At 41.1% G+C, this 14,231-nt stretch overlaps 1 protein-coding gene across 6 annotated transcripts in view; it reads left to right on the top strand.

Annotated features, from left to right (window-relative positions):
• ABLIM1 (actin binding LIM protein 1) overlaps positions 1-14,231 on the top strand; it is a 190,758-nt gene that overhangs the window by 81,941 nt on the left and 94,586 nt on the right. For all 6 annotated transcript variants that reach the window (XM_071446245.1, XM_071446240.1, XM_071446242.1 and 3 more), the window contains exon 2: positions 8,862-8,996. In XM_071446245.1, coding sequence (XP_071302346.1) covers positions 8,862-8,996 — 135 coding nt within the window. The remainder of the gene's footprint in view (positions 1-8,861; positions 8,997-14,231) is intronic.

The following is a 14,231-nucleotide window of genomic DNA, read 5'->3' as shown; positions in this document are numbered from 1 at the left end:
AGATGATCTCACGGTGAACAGTGGGAGAATTGATTATTAAAATTAGCATTTTTATATTGACTTACTTCAGAAGGAAATATATTTCATTTTACTGCATGGAATACTCATGCAGCCTCTGTAAAGGATGCAGAGGGGAACTGTGATGAGTTTGTTGCCAGAATCCCCACGTGGGATGCTGTTTGGGTAGCTGAGAGGCCTGATAGACATTTGAGTGCTATTATGGGAAACCACCACTCATCAGTAAGCCAGAATTTCCATGCTGTCTGGAAAAAGCAATTGTTTCTTCTGCTAACTTCAGCAACTTGCTTTCATGTAGCCTTGAGGATCCTTCAGGATTTGCACTGAATAATTTGACACTTCTGTGTATTCATTGTTGTGTGTAAGGTTTTGATACTGGTCTTGATGATCCCTGTGGGTCCTTTCCACCTCAGACTATTCTGTGATATTTTTTAAAGATAGAGACATCAAGTGATGTGTATGAGATGGCTGCTCAGAGTATGCTGAGGAGCTCTTGAATTTCTAATTACCTCTGTCCTATGTTAGAAAAATATCACTCTTTTGAAATAGTGAATGATCCTGTTGTGTATGTCAAGTGTGTTGAAGGCATAATGCAATTTTTTTTTTGGCCACTTACAAAGCTTATCAATAGTTACTACATGACAGAGACTTAGAGATGTTGAGTGTGAGAAGCAAATGTTTAGCCTGATCTTCCAGCCCTTCAGCAAGGAGTTTCACAGGGTGAGTTGATTATCTTGACCCTCAGTAAGTTGGTTGTGGAACCAAGTGCAGAGAACCTTTGTGGATATGATGAAGATCCAGAAGGGCATTCCCAGAACATCAGATAAGAGAGTCTGGATTCACTGTCTCTTTATCACCCAATTTTTATGACGATCTGTCTTGTGAAAAATTACTCTGTACTAATGTAGAAATATGGCAGAATTAATTCACTTTGTGCCTCTCCCCTTTGGCTTGCTAACCAGTAATCAGCAATCCATCTGTTAACAATCATGTGGAGTAATGCAGGAATGCAGGTTTTGATTCAAAGACTGGCTTGGCTCAGTCAACATTTGTTTGATCATCATCTGTTTCTTAGCATGTCTTAGTTTGCTGCATACTTCATTGCAAGGTTAGTGCCTTTTCATTACTGAAAATACTTCTAAAACTCCCTATTGCTTTTTCTGTTTGAGCTTAAAACAACACCTGACCATATTCAGTTAAGAAGCTGTTCTTGACTCATCTTTGAAAGGATTATAATTTTCCTTAAGCAAATATAAACGTAATAATTTTGTCAGGTTCTTTTGTTCCTGCTAAGTATAGATGATGCTCTAGAAGGTGCTTTTATTCACCTGCCAAGTGATCAAAGGCAAACATGTGTGGACAGACATGGCAGAAGCTCCTCCTTGCTGCTGTTTTAGAGAATGACAAACTCTTCTGAAGAGGCTCTGGTGCTTTTGTGGTGAGAGGAGCATCAGTGGAGCTGCTGCAGTGTCCCTGGGCTGAAGAGCTGGGTTAGCACTGAAGTGTTCACAGTTTCTGGCTGGCAAACTGAGGGAGCTCTCAGGCTCCTGGTGGCTCCAAAGCAAGAGTTGGATATCCCAAGGCTCCTGTTCATGCCACATTCATGCTTTGTCACTGAGAAACTCTGGAAATTATGCACTAAAGCTATAAACTGTCAGAACCTTTGGTGAAATCCCCAGTGTCCAGATAAGGATATAACCCCTACATAAACACATCCTAATTTTATCTCTCAATTACTATCAAAGGCTTGGAAAACTGGATCCACCAAACACATTTCTTTTAGTAGCAAAACCATCACATTTACATTGTTTTATTTTGTCTGTGTTGGAGAAGGTGATCTTTTTTCAGATAGGATCAAGCAGTTGCTGGTGTTAAATATTTCACTTAATACTGAACCATTCATTTGCATAAATCTTTATAGGGCTGAGGCCTTAGGCCCTGATCTTGTATGCTGTTCTGTGGGGAATTAATTGCAGTATCAAAGCTTGAGCTAGAGGAAGAGGCATGGGAGAAGGATAGGAAACAGCAGGAAAAATAGAGAGAAGATAAATATGCTTGCACTTGTGTTCTGAAACTTTGAAATAATTGTGATTTTTTTTTTCCATGCTGTATTTTTAAAGGTCATTATTTCCTCACCTTTCTACACATTTGGGTGTGTGGCACAAAGCTTTTTATTTTCATTTGTAAATAACATAGGAGTTGTCTCTCATTGATTTCAAGTTACAGTTGTTAATATTTTGGCTTATTGCCTGGCACTTGTATCTCTAAATCTTTGCATTTCATTCTTTTAGCTGCATCAGCTCTATCCATAGGTTATGTATACCTAAAAATATGAAAGTATTTCATTCTGGGTGCACTGGTCAGCCCACTGTGCTCTCCTGTGGGTGTAGAGCCACACCTCATCACCATCAGGGCACTGACTTCTGCCAAAGGAGCTGCTGCACTGCCAGGGTCCCTTCTGCATCTGCTGTTTTCAGCAGCAGATGAATTGCAAGGGGAAAATGATAATACTTTTATGGGAAATGTGAGAAAACATTTCAAAACTGTGGCAAAAAGCTACCAAGTTAAAGATTATTTTTTTCTACCTTGTTTTAAAAATAGGTACTCTGGATATCTATAGACAGCACAAATAGTTTTAAGACAAATTGGCACACTGTAGGAGTGATACAGATAAATTTGCAGGAAGAAAGAGCTTTAAAATGCTTCTTCAGATCTGATTTGAATGGCAGTAGTATGAGCTAGCTGCAGTCTAGGATTTTCCCTTAGGCTTTCTCATACATGTGTAGGCAAGCAGCTCACTAGAATCTCTTCATGGGAGTGCCTCCTTCCAGGATTTCCTGGAATTCCTGAAGATCCCTGTCAGATACCTGTGGCTAATGACTGCAGTAATATCTTTATCAGTCCCTGGCAGCTGGGAGGTTTGATTTCCCTCTCAGGCACTGCTTGGTCACCTTACCTGATAGGATTCTTACAGATCTGAGATTCAAGAACTGAGTCTGCAGATAAGCAAAATGACACTGCATTTTTCACCCCTTCTTTTAAATAGATATTTCAGTACCTCCTCAGTCTCCACTGTGCTGGGCTTTTACAAAAGAGGAATTCCTTGGAGACTCTATGGGCTACAGACAGACAGGCTTTACAAACCAGGGCTTACAGGCTCTTATCTCTGAAAGAAACACAAAAGATGGGAGAAAATGACTTCTCTCTTTACAATAGAGCATGGAGAAGAAGTGATAAGGCAGATTCCATTCTTGAACTTGATTCTCTGGTGTCCCCAGCATCTTTCAGCTCAGAGAATATTTTTTTCCCAGCTTGTCATGCTGTGCACAGTGCCCACCTGCCTCCCTCTGGCCTGACCCAAGCCAGGGGCTGCCCAGCTGAATTGACAGGGAGCTGCTTGGCAGCATCAAACAATGAGGGAATTTTGGTTTTAAACCTTCAAGTGTTGAACTGCAAATCCTTTAAATTAGTTAAGCAATCAGAGCCTGTAGGCACACAGTGTGTGGTGATGGGGAGTGGGGCTGTGGCTGATCCCCATCCCCAGTGGGCACAGCTGTGAGCAGCACTGACAGCAATGAGCCATGGAGTGCCCAGGGACACTGAGCAACACCAAAGGAGCAGAGGGCACACAGGGGCAGGGCATCAACAGGAGGGGATAAAAGGTTGGGCTGAAGGACAAGAAGGGCCAGTGCTTGCAGCCTTCTGAAGTGGTGTGGTGCTGCTCTGTATGGGTTGATGCTTTCTGACATTGTATGGCCACACTCTGTGTATTGTGGCCATCTCAGCTGTGACATGTGCTGTGACAGCAGTCCCCAAAGCCATGTCAGGTAACACAGACATGAAGGGCAGAGTGAGAGTTGTGTGCAGAAAGCTTTGGTTGCATTTACTGCTGTGGCAATCTCAAGCACAGTCCTTTACTTTGATTACTGAAAGCAGAAAGGAGTGAGGAAATTTTATAACAGGCAAAGAACGTGGAGTAGTTTCACACAATTACATCTCTGCTTTATTATTTTTTTTTTTTTTTTGTCCTTAATAGTTCAGTCTCCAGCCAAGAAAACACAGTAGCTGAAAATCAGCATTTCAGAGAACATGCTGCCTGTGTCAGGCCACTCCTGAGATATAAATGAAAAATCTGTGACATTCTGAGGATCCCCTTGCCCATGCTGCAGTGAGCACAGCCTGTTCTCAGTGCTGTGCAACACAGCCCAGAGGTTGAGGAGATAAAAGTCACAGAGATTCTGTATCCTGGCTAAAGCCTGAAGTTACACATTCAACAACATGGCTAGGGTTGACTCAGCATGGCTTCAGGTTTATTTGTGGAGGTATCCATGCAAATGGAAAAATGATTAAAATTCACTTTTAAAAGACCAGTAGCCCATATCATCACCTTTAAATTTAGAGGAAGCTTTTTTTTTCTTTTTTTATTGCAGTTTAGAGTAGAGCTGAACTAAAAATAATTTGGTGTGACTCCACCTTGCAGCATTCCCACAGCAAGGTGGTTCCCAGAAGCTTTTCTAACTTCCAGTTAAAAGCCAAGGTACTTCCTGGCTTGCAGCAGATACATGGAGTCTTGCCAGCAAGAATCTCAGCTAGCAATCCCTTAGCTTGAGCCTTTGGTTTCCTAACAGTTCTGTGTTCAGGGAGGGAATAATAAATAAAGAAGGCTGCAGTATATATTGTCATTGTTTTCTTTATTTCTTTATTCAACTGCTTACTCTTCAGCTCGTTGCTGGAATTTCCATTTCAGGAAGGTTTGTTGTGAATACAGAGGTCTAATTTCTAGCTGATGCAACAAAAAATAATTGTTTTTAAACCCTCAGACAATGATCTGCTGTAAAGAAAACACCCCAACAGAACAGTTTTCAACTTTGCACAGCAAATTAAGTCTTTAATTTTGCTCAGAAAATGCCTTTGGTTTCTCATATGAACATTGAGTTGTGGTCTTTTCTGTCTCTTTTTGTTTTTAATTATTTCTTTGCAGGTCTGGGATTATTTTGAGATGTTTAGATAAAATGCAGTAACAAGTACTCTCAAGCTGTTGGAGTTGCTTTGAATTTACATCCATATAGTGCAGTTGCAAAATGTAATGAAATCAACATTGCTTGATTCACAAGGAAACATAAGGAATGACAAAAATAATGGTGATGTTAGCACAAAGCAACACTGCAATGACAAAGACTGTTTTCCTCACAGCTGAAGGTGCTATTGATTTTTTTCTGTTCTTTTTATTTTGTCCTGACTTAAATTATGTAATCCAGACTCCCCAGTTGTCCCAGTCAGCGTATGTGTTACTCTGGGTAAATTGGATATTTAATGGGACATTGATTTGTCTTATTTGAAGCCTAAATGAGTTTAAGAAAGCATTAATTATTCATTGATTATTCATTTAAGCTGGTCTTGAGTAGAAGTCTCAACCTAGCTTGTCTTGAAAAGTTCTTCTTTGTGTATCTCTGACCAGAGATTTTATTCATTAATTAAAAAAAAAAAAAGTCTTCAGGCAGTGGCCAGCACAAAAGCACCCATGCACCTTGTCATGCTGGTTGGGCTGAACTGGGATGTGACAGCTTTGAGTGGAGACAGGTTTCAGTTCACATCCTTGAACTGGAGCTGGCCAATACTTAACCTGAGTTTGTGCTCCACACCCGTGCTCTGAGTGGGCACTTGATGCCCTGAAGACAATTGTGAGCATGGTGCTGAGGCAAGAAGGTGACTGGCTGTCCTGGGTGCTTGTGTGACTCCCTCCATCCCTGCAAACCTTGTCATGGGATTTATTCTCACACTAGGTTCAGGTTAACAGTGCTGTTGCACCTGGTTTACAGTCCCTGGCACTGAAGACACAGAGAAACTAAAATATTCAGATAACTTAATTTTAGTTTTAGGTCCCAGGCTCAGTGACTTAGCTGAAGTTAACTGTATGGCTTTATTCCTTTAGGGTTGGGGGATATCATCATAGAGCCCAGATACCTGTTGTGGAGCAGGGGTTGGAATCTGGGTTATCCAGATTCTAAATCCGTGTCCTGTCACCGATTATACTGTCTGGAGTCTGTTGTAATTGTCTTAGACACGATCTAGAGTTGCCTTATTACATCATGTGCAGTCTGTGATGCCTGGGAAGATCCCTGCAGTTGTGGTGGGGAGGGTTGGTGCAGGCAGAGCCTGAAATATGGACTCAAGTTGTGAAATCCCTGCAAGGAGCTGAACCCAGGTCCTGACTCTGACCTTTCCAGACCCAGAGCAGCTTAAAACTGACATGTCCAGTGAGCTGACTGGACTTCAGTCAGAAACATACCAATAAACTGCTTGTAAAGGTATTTCTCTTTGTTTTTTCTTTAATTCCCTGTTGTGTCCTCACTGGTAACTATGAAAGGTCACCTCTGCCACTGAACAGCCTCGTGTGTGTTGCGTGCATCCAAAGGAAAAAGCTTACAAGCAATTCCTTACAGGAGGGTGAAAGTCAATTATTCAATTTTGACCTACAATGCTAAATGGAGGCCAGTAAGACAAGCACCATAATTAGCTTCACTTAAGAGATCAGTCTGGAAATAGCAACTAACAGTATTTGTATTCATTTAAATGGCTTTAAAGGCAGAACTGGAAAGAAGCTGCATCATTGGACTAGCCTTGAAAATTGTTATTTACTCTCCTGTAAAGAGCAGAGGCTTGTGTTTCAGATCAATACCAGAAGATCTGGAACCTGGTGTGCAGAATGTCAGAGTGCCCTACACATGTGAGGTGGAATAAGGAGAATGTTGCAGGTACAGATTTCACATTGCACCATATAAATCTTAGGGAGCATTTTCCCAAATTCTTCATCAATTTCTTGTGAGCAACTTTAAAAGGCCACACTGTTAACTTCAGCTTTCATCAGGTCCATCTCAGGTTGTCTGAATCTGAGAGGGAATTTTGCTCATAATAATTTAATTAGTTAACAGTCTTCCCTATGTTTGTCTTTTAATCATTCTTTCTTTCCTTCTTTCTTTATTTCCTTCTTTCCTATATATTTCCTTGGTTGCTAGTGAATAGTTTAGTTTGTAAGAATAATAACTTCCACTCCAGGAACAGTATTGCATTGCAGACTATTAGATGAGGTTCACTCAAGGTAAGGCATTCAGTGAGCTTTTACTTCACTGGAGCTGCTAATTGAAATACTGGCTGGCATTACCAGCTGAATTCTGTTCTCCAGGATGGGCTGAATAACTGCTCAGGGGAAATAATTTAAGTGAGGCTACCAGAAAAAGAGGTATTAAAAACATTGAGCTTGAGTAGAAGAATTCAACCATTTTCTTTGAAATTTGGGGTTGGAGATATGAGTGGTGTTAGGAAGAAGAGCATAACAGTTACCATATTAGGCTGGCTGGACTTATAACAGAAATTGCTTAGAATATTTTTTTATTCTCTATTCTTGATGCTTTTACTCCTCTAATCACATATTCAACTTTTATTTTTAATCTTGTATTTATGTAATGCAAAATGATAGCAGCATTTCTTCAGTGAGGCATTTATAAGGGAGAATGATATAAAAAGACTTCATGGAGTGATGGAGCTTTTCCCCTAGAAATCCACTGAAGAAGGGGAGGAATCTGGTGCAGTAAATCTGAGCAAGATGTCTGTTAGATTGCTGCATAAGCAGTAACCTGAAAAACAGCATAGTCCTGGCTGGGGTGGTGCCAGGAACTGATCAGGAAAGGAAAAGATCTCGAGAAAATTCTGAAGATATTTTCCAGTGACAGTGAGAGTGATGTATCAGCACTCAGTCCTTTGCAGGCCAGGGAAAGTAGGGCAGGAGTGGTGTAAAGACAGAGGCGTGGGCAGAGGTGTGTTTTCTCTGAAATGTTCTGATGAGCACCACTAGTTTGAGAACAATATTACAAGGAGAAAGGCTTCCTACTGCTAGAATGGGATGTGGGAGGGAGAATTGAAGGAACATAGGTTTGTTTGGGAACATTCTGGGTAATACTTTCCACTTCAAACAGTTCAGTTGAGATGAAATCTTGCTCCAGCTTACACCCGTGCACTTCTGTTAGGGCCCCAAGCTGCCACATCTGAAGAGAAAGTTAAACGTGTTTTACAGAAGCCAAATGTGGAGCAATTAAACTTTTATTACAACAATGAAATCCACAAACTTTTCCTGTTCCTATGCAAGCTCTGCTCTGGGTGGTTAGGTGATTACCACTGCCTGGAATTGTGTCTCCCTGACAATATTGCAAATACATGGGTAGTTACTGCCTATTCATAGTATCTCTAATTTGCATGCAGAGAGTAATTTCTGCTAGAATTGATGGGAGTAGAGACAAATAATATTGGCTTCTTTTCTCTTCAGGAGTGCTTTCCCTGCATTAGGTATCTGCTGTAGCAAAAAGGAGATGTTTGTAGTTTATTTTTAGTGTAGCCATTTGCATACAGACTATCTGGTTCATCTGGTTTCCCAGAACTTGATTTGGAATTGCTTTCCTTACATCCTTTTTGCTTGGGTTATACAGTTTCTTGGATTAAATTAGTTTGTACTTTCCTTGTGTGCTCATCCAATGGTTTGCACACACTCATGTTCTTGGAAAGAAAATGGCAGGCATTCTGAAACACTTTGTGGCACTGACACTGTGGAGGGAGTTTTTCCTCCTCTTTCTGTAGCAGCCTCAATGGAAAGAAGCAGTAGCTGATGTGAATGTCTTAAACTACTGGTTTATGAAAAGACTATATTTAAATAAAACTGTGGTAATTTTTTAGATGAGCATAAAATGTGACCAGATACATGGTGTAAAGTGTCTTGAGAACAGAGAGTTTTGTATAGGAGAAAATACTCTTTTTGTTTGGGTTGAACTATTTTTTGTTTGTTTGCTTTCCAGTGGCCCATCCTCAGGAGCCCCACCACCCCTCTGAGAAGCCAGTCATCCACTGCCACAAGTGTGGGGAGCCCTGTAAAGGTGAAGTGCTCCGAGTTCAGGCCAGACACTTCCACATCAAATGCTTCACCTGCAAAGGTAAAACCTGGACATTCATCTGTTAGAAATGACTCCATTTGTGCAAATGTGCCTTGGAACACTGATGGGAGGTTGTGCTTCCTGCCACCAACCCATTAAAAATATTCTCTTTGCTCAGTACCTGAAGGATTTGAAGGTGGGAAGGGCAAAGAAAGGTGGTGATACTTAGGAACATTCTGTCTTTTTTTAGTTTTGGTCTAAGTGCTTTTTCAAGAATCTGGAATTGTTTGTTTTGTTTTTTGGGGTTTTTTTTACCTCTTGATAGCAATGACTGTCTTTCATTAAGGATAGTTATGAAAATTAAGGTCCTTTGTACTCAATTGACTGCTGAAAGTACCTGCTTTCAAAAAACCCACCAGAAAGGTTCTGCAAAGGTGCTCTAAGGCTTTGTGCCATGGAGCTGCCTTGGGAGTGGGGATAGTGCTGCCCATCCCACAGAGGGAGGACCTGAGGGGCTCTTGGCAGCTCCAGCTCATGCCACTGAGCCCTCTGTGACCACAACAAAGACTCACTGTGTTTTTTTACAAAACAGAGGTTTAATGAAGCGTTAAATAATTGTAAAACTATGCTTTGAGAATTCATTGCCTTTGAAGATGGGTGCCATGGAGCAGGAGGCAACCCTGGCTCCTTCATGGAGTTTCTGTTTAATGAGCAACAATGTAAAGTTGGCTGAATTGAGTAACCACAAAACGTGGGATGAAAGCTGAGAATAAGGAGAAATACCCAGGTCCATGTGCAACCACAGTGTGCCACAGTCAGTCCCAGCTCAGCACAGGGTAGATACAGCACAGGAAGGGATTCAGGCTCCAGGTAAATGTGGCAGAGCTGCTGGCAAACATGGAGAAAGGTGCTGGAATAAATCAGAGTCACTGGGCAACTAAAAGACAGCAGCGGAACCAATACCACATAGTTTTTCACTTCTATTAAACCCCAGTTATCTTTTCTGAAAGTCCATATCTAGCTTGTATACTGCAGATTCAGACTTTGAATAGTGTCTCCAGCCCAGTTCCTGAGTTTCAGTTATATTTTTCATGCTCCAAATGTGGGTGGAATACTTGTGTGGTTGCTCTGTTCTTCCGCTTCCTGAATATATGGAATATAGCAGAAAATAGAACTAGTTGTTTTCCTGTGTTACTAAAGGTTTTCTTTAAAAGGTCACTTGAATTATTTGTATGCTGAAAAATCAGTATCTAGAATCTAAGAAATTGTTTATTAACTGTAGTTTTTAGTTAGATACAGCTTGATAACTTAAAAATGCTTACCTTTCACCTAGATATTAACATATTTTATCTGTGCCAATCTGGAGTGGCATCAGCCCATCCTAGAGGGCACCGTGGAGCTCTGTCTGCCCTATTTCTGGAATGCTTGGGGAAAAGCATATCTCTCTCTCTCCATTACAGCTGCTGTATTTCAAGCAGTACTTGATGCCATAGAATCCCTGAGCAGTTCAAAACCAGCAGCTATTTGTTTATTTTCTTGTTCCTGTCCATAGTGAGTAGTGGTCTCAATTTACAGAAGATACTGGATTAGGATATTTTCAGCATCAGGCCACCTGAGACCCCCTTGAGTCACAAAGGAGAATGGTAATTCAGGCCAGGCATCAGAGTCCTTAGGACCTCCTGATAAAGAAGGGGGCAGATGGAGCAGGGCTTTGGAATTGTTGTCCTGATGAATTCACCACATTAATCTTGCTTTTTTTAGGAAGGGTGAGGTCTATTTTCTTCTTTCACTTGTGTTTTAGTTACTTACTCATAAGCTGCTTTTGTGCTTTGACTATTCTGTTGCAAGACTGGATTTACTAGTATACTTTTTTTGGTTTTGTTCTTTCCTTCCCTAGAGGAATGTCTCAACTTATTGTAGCTTCTGTTTATGATGACAGTTTAAGATTCTGTAATAATATTGACCTTATGAGTGCTTGCATGAAGATCACCAGAGAAAGGAGAGCTATAGAAATAATTCTTGCTGGGGGAAATGAAACTATGATTTGTACCATTAGCTTGTTAAGGAAATGGAGGAAAGTAAATCCAGTTTGAACTGAGAAGGGCCAGAGCTGAATGTTAGAGACTTTTCTCATGCTGTTCATTCAGTCTGTGCCTTATTAGTTGGGTTTGTTGTCTGAGTGTTATCTTTTTAGAGTTCATTTGTCTTCACAGGGAGAAAGGAAAGGGCTGTGAATGGGAGGTTGCTCCAAGTCCCGTTTTCAATGTTTTACCTGAGCTGCAGATCTTGTTTATTGTTATTTGAGTGCAGTTTTTGTTTAAGCCACATAGTTATTTACTCACATTGCATGTTGTCTGACCATATGGTTTATACAAGTGGGACACAGCTGTTCAAGTAAGTGGTTTTCTTCCCTCTTAGTCTGATGGGTTTTTAATATGACATGACTGCAACTCTACAGGAGGTGGACTTAGACCCCCCTCAGTTTATAAAGTATGTTGTTAGGCAGCAAAACCAACAGATACTGGGACCAGGATGTATCAGCTGCATCCACAGGTGGCTTGGTTATCTTTTCTTTTTTGTATACTAAACTTTGCTCTAGAGACTGCATCTCCCATCTATAGCATGAAAGACTTGAACAAGCTCACACTTGTCTGTTTTCATACCTGCTGAAAGTGTTTAAACTTTTACCCACAGATTTAGAAGATGTGGGAAAAATCCATTTCTTGATAAGGCTGTCATAGAGTCACAGAGTTTGTGTGTGATGTTCTTTGCTCTGTATGTGATTCCTTTTTATTATTGCCATCCACGCTCTCAACTTTGTTTTTACATCATACTGTTAAATGTATTGGATGTGCTTGTAGTGCTGCTTCCCCAGGTTGTGTCAGAGGCTCTTAGGCACTCCATGACTGCTTGGCATGCCTGTCAGTGGTGGCAGTGGCACTGCAGGAGCACGGTGACTTTCCTCTCCATGAGCATCAGCCAGCTCAGGACAGGCTCGTGCGTCCCCTAACGTGAGCAGACAGCCGCCCTCCCCAGGAGCTCTGTCCATCTCTGGGGTCTTTCTAAGAACAGAGGAGCTGCTTCCTGCCAAAGGTGACCAGTAAAACCTGCACTGACTGACGTGTTCCCATGGCCCCAGATAAGATGGAGCTGGCTGGGGCTGTGCCTTGGAGAGCCCTGTGTCTCCAGCTGCTGGATCCTGTCTGCCCTGCTGCTTCTATTTGTGGCTCCCGACAAGAGCTGATAGGAAAACAAAAAAGCTGAAAATGGTGTGGCTGTCCCCAGGAAGGGGAGCTCTGCCATCCTCCTGATAGGCAAAGAATTTCAGGCAGGCAGCAGCTGACTGGGAGCTGGAGTTAACTGGGAATGATGGACAGAGGAGGGATAAGAGCCATTTAGGAGTGCAGCTCCAGGAACAGCATTCAGAGCAGTTGTCTTTGGCTGTTTCATGACAAAGTCCCTTACCTTGCCAGGGAATAACTCTGGTTTGTGTTACAAATGCAAATTTAATAGGATTCTGCATTACCTCCTGGTGTAATAAATAAGCTTTAAGGTCTGTTTTAGCACGAGTACATTACTCTTACCAATCCAAATTGTTAATCTTTACGAGGCAATGGAAGCAGCAGGCTGAGAGGAGGGAAGGTTAGATGAGGAGGTTGAGCTGGAGACATCATTGGGTTTGTCTGAAATAAACATTACCATTAACAAGAATTAATTAGTGGCTTATGAAGAAGTAAAAGTTTTTCTTGTAAGCATCTGTGTACATGAATAACTTTTCTGGAAAAACTAAGACTACTCACTGCAATGCTGTTCCATATGTAAATGTGTGTGGGATCAGGCCCTAAATTACAATGTGCATGAGCAGAGATTTTAATATCTCAATTTAAATTGTGATCTGATACAAATGATAATTTTCTGCCATTGTCAGTTGATTACAGTTCACTTTACCCTATTGCATGTACTAGCAGAGGAATCTTGGAGGCTAGCAAAATTGCTATAATAAGGCTTTATTATTAAGCCTGTGATTCATCTTTTGGGTTAGAGGGAAAAGCTGGTTTCAGTACACTGTATTGCTTAACAGAAAAAGCTTTAAGCTTTCATAGTAACAATGTAAAAGTTTACATAGCTTGATTTTGGTGCATGTAGAGATTGGTTGAATTATCTTAGCAAGATAGTGTAGTGTTTGTGGTAGGAGTGTTTCATATAGTAGATTTGTGATGTCATATATGAATTGTAAAACTTAGATTTTTTTATAGAAATGTAGACTAAACAAAAATTTAATCTCATAATTAAGCAATCCTGCCACAAGAATATGGATGGTGTCCTTAAGTTTTTTAGTCCTCACTATCACAGAATCCTGGAATGGTTTGGGGTGGGAGGGACTCTAAAATCATGTCATTCCAGCCCCTCTGCCATGGGCCAGGTTGCCAAATCACTAGAACAGGTTGCTCAAAGCCCTGTCCAGCCTGGCCTTGAACACTTCCAGGAATGGGATATCTGCAATTATGTGGAATAAAGGTCAGGTGAAAATGTTTTACTGTGTATCAATGTTTCACATGCTGTAGTGATATCAAATATCAAGAGGCAATTACCTGCTAATAATCTTGCTAATTATAAGGCAAAGCCAAGTCTTGGCATCCAGGAAGCATTCCACAAACCCAGAGTATTCCACAGGAAAAAAAAAAACATTAAGCTTCTATTAAAACATTGTTACAAATCAGCATAAAGCAGTTTCTTAATTATGAAATAAATGTGGTAATTTTCCTCTCTTCAGTTAGATGTCTCTCGAGCTTAACTTGCAGAATCCTCTGTGGTATGTTTGGGTTCCAGGCACAGGTCTGGGTTTTTCATGTGATGACTTTTCAAGGCTCCATCATCTGCAGTTCAGTGAGCCTGACAGGGAGGGAGGAGGCTTCCTAAGTTTGGGTTTTGGGATGTTCTGTAATCCTTTGACTTTGAACTGGATCTTCCTCCCTTGAAGAACTGGGAAGAAGTCAGGGTCATGTAAGCAGACACTATATCAACAGGTTGGAATGTGTTTTAAATCATTAGTTCTTTGACCTTTGCTCTGTCATCAGATTGCTTCAGTGGCAGCAGGAGGAGGCTGCAAACAGGCTGCTGGGCAGTGCTATAAATAGTTCAGTGTCAGGGAAAGTTTAAATATGAGGCCATTCTTGTAGTAGATGTCCAGTGCAGTGTTTGAAAAGATCTCTGCATTTTCACAAATTCTTCTGGAACAGAAACTGATGTGTGGATGTGATAACACACATGTGGGTAGAATGTGCTCCTTCCTGA

Source organism: Agelaius tricolor, unplaced genomic scaffold, assembly GCF_023055355.1.
Source record: "Agelaius tricolor isolate 1412-34295 unplaced genomic scaffold, bAgeTri1.0.p SCAF_22, whole genome shotgun sequence".
NCBI lineage: Eukaryota > Metazoa > Chordata > Aves > Passeriformes > Icteridae > Agelaius > Agelaius tricolor.
The sequence above is the reverse complement of the archived record's forward strand: the minus strand, read 5'-3'. Positions and strand labels throughout refer to the sequence as shown.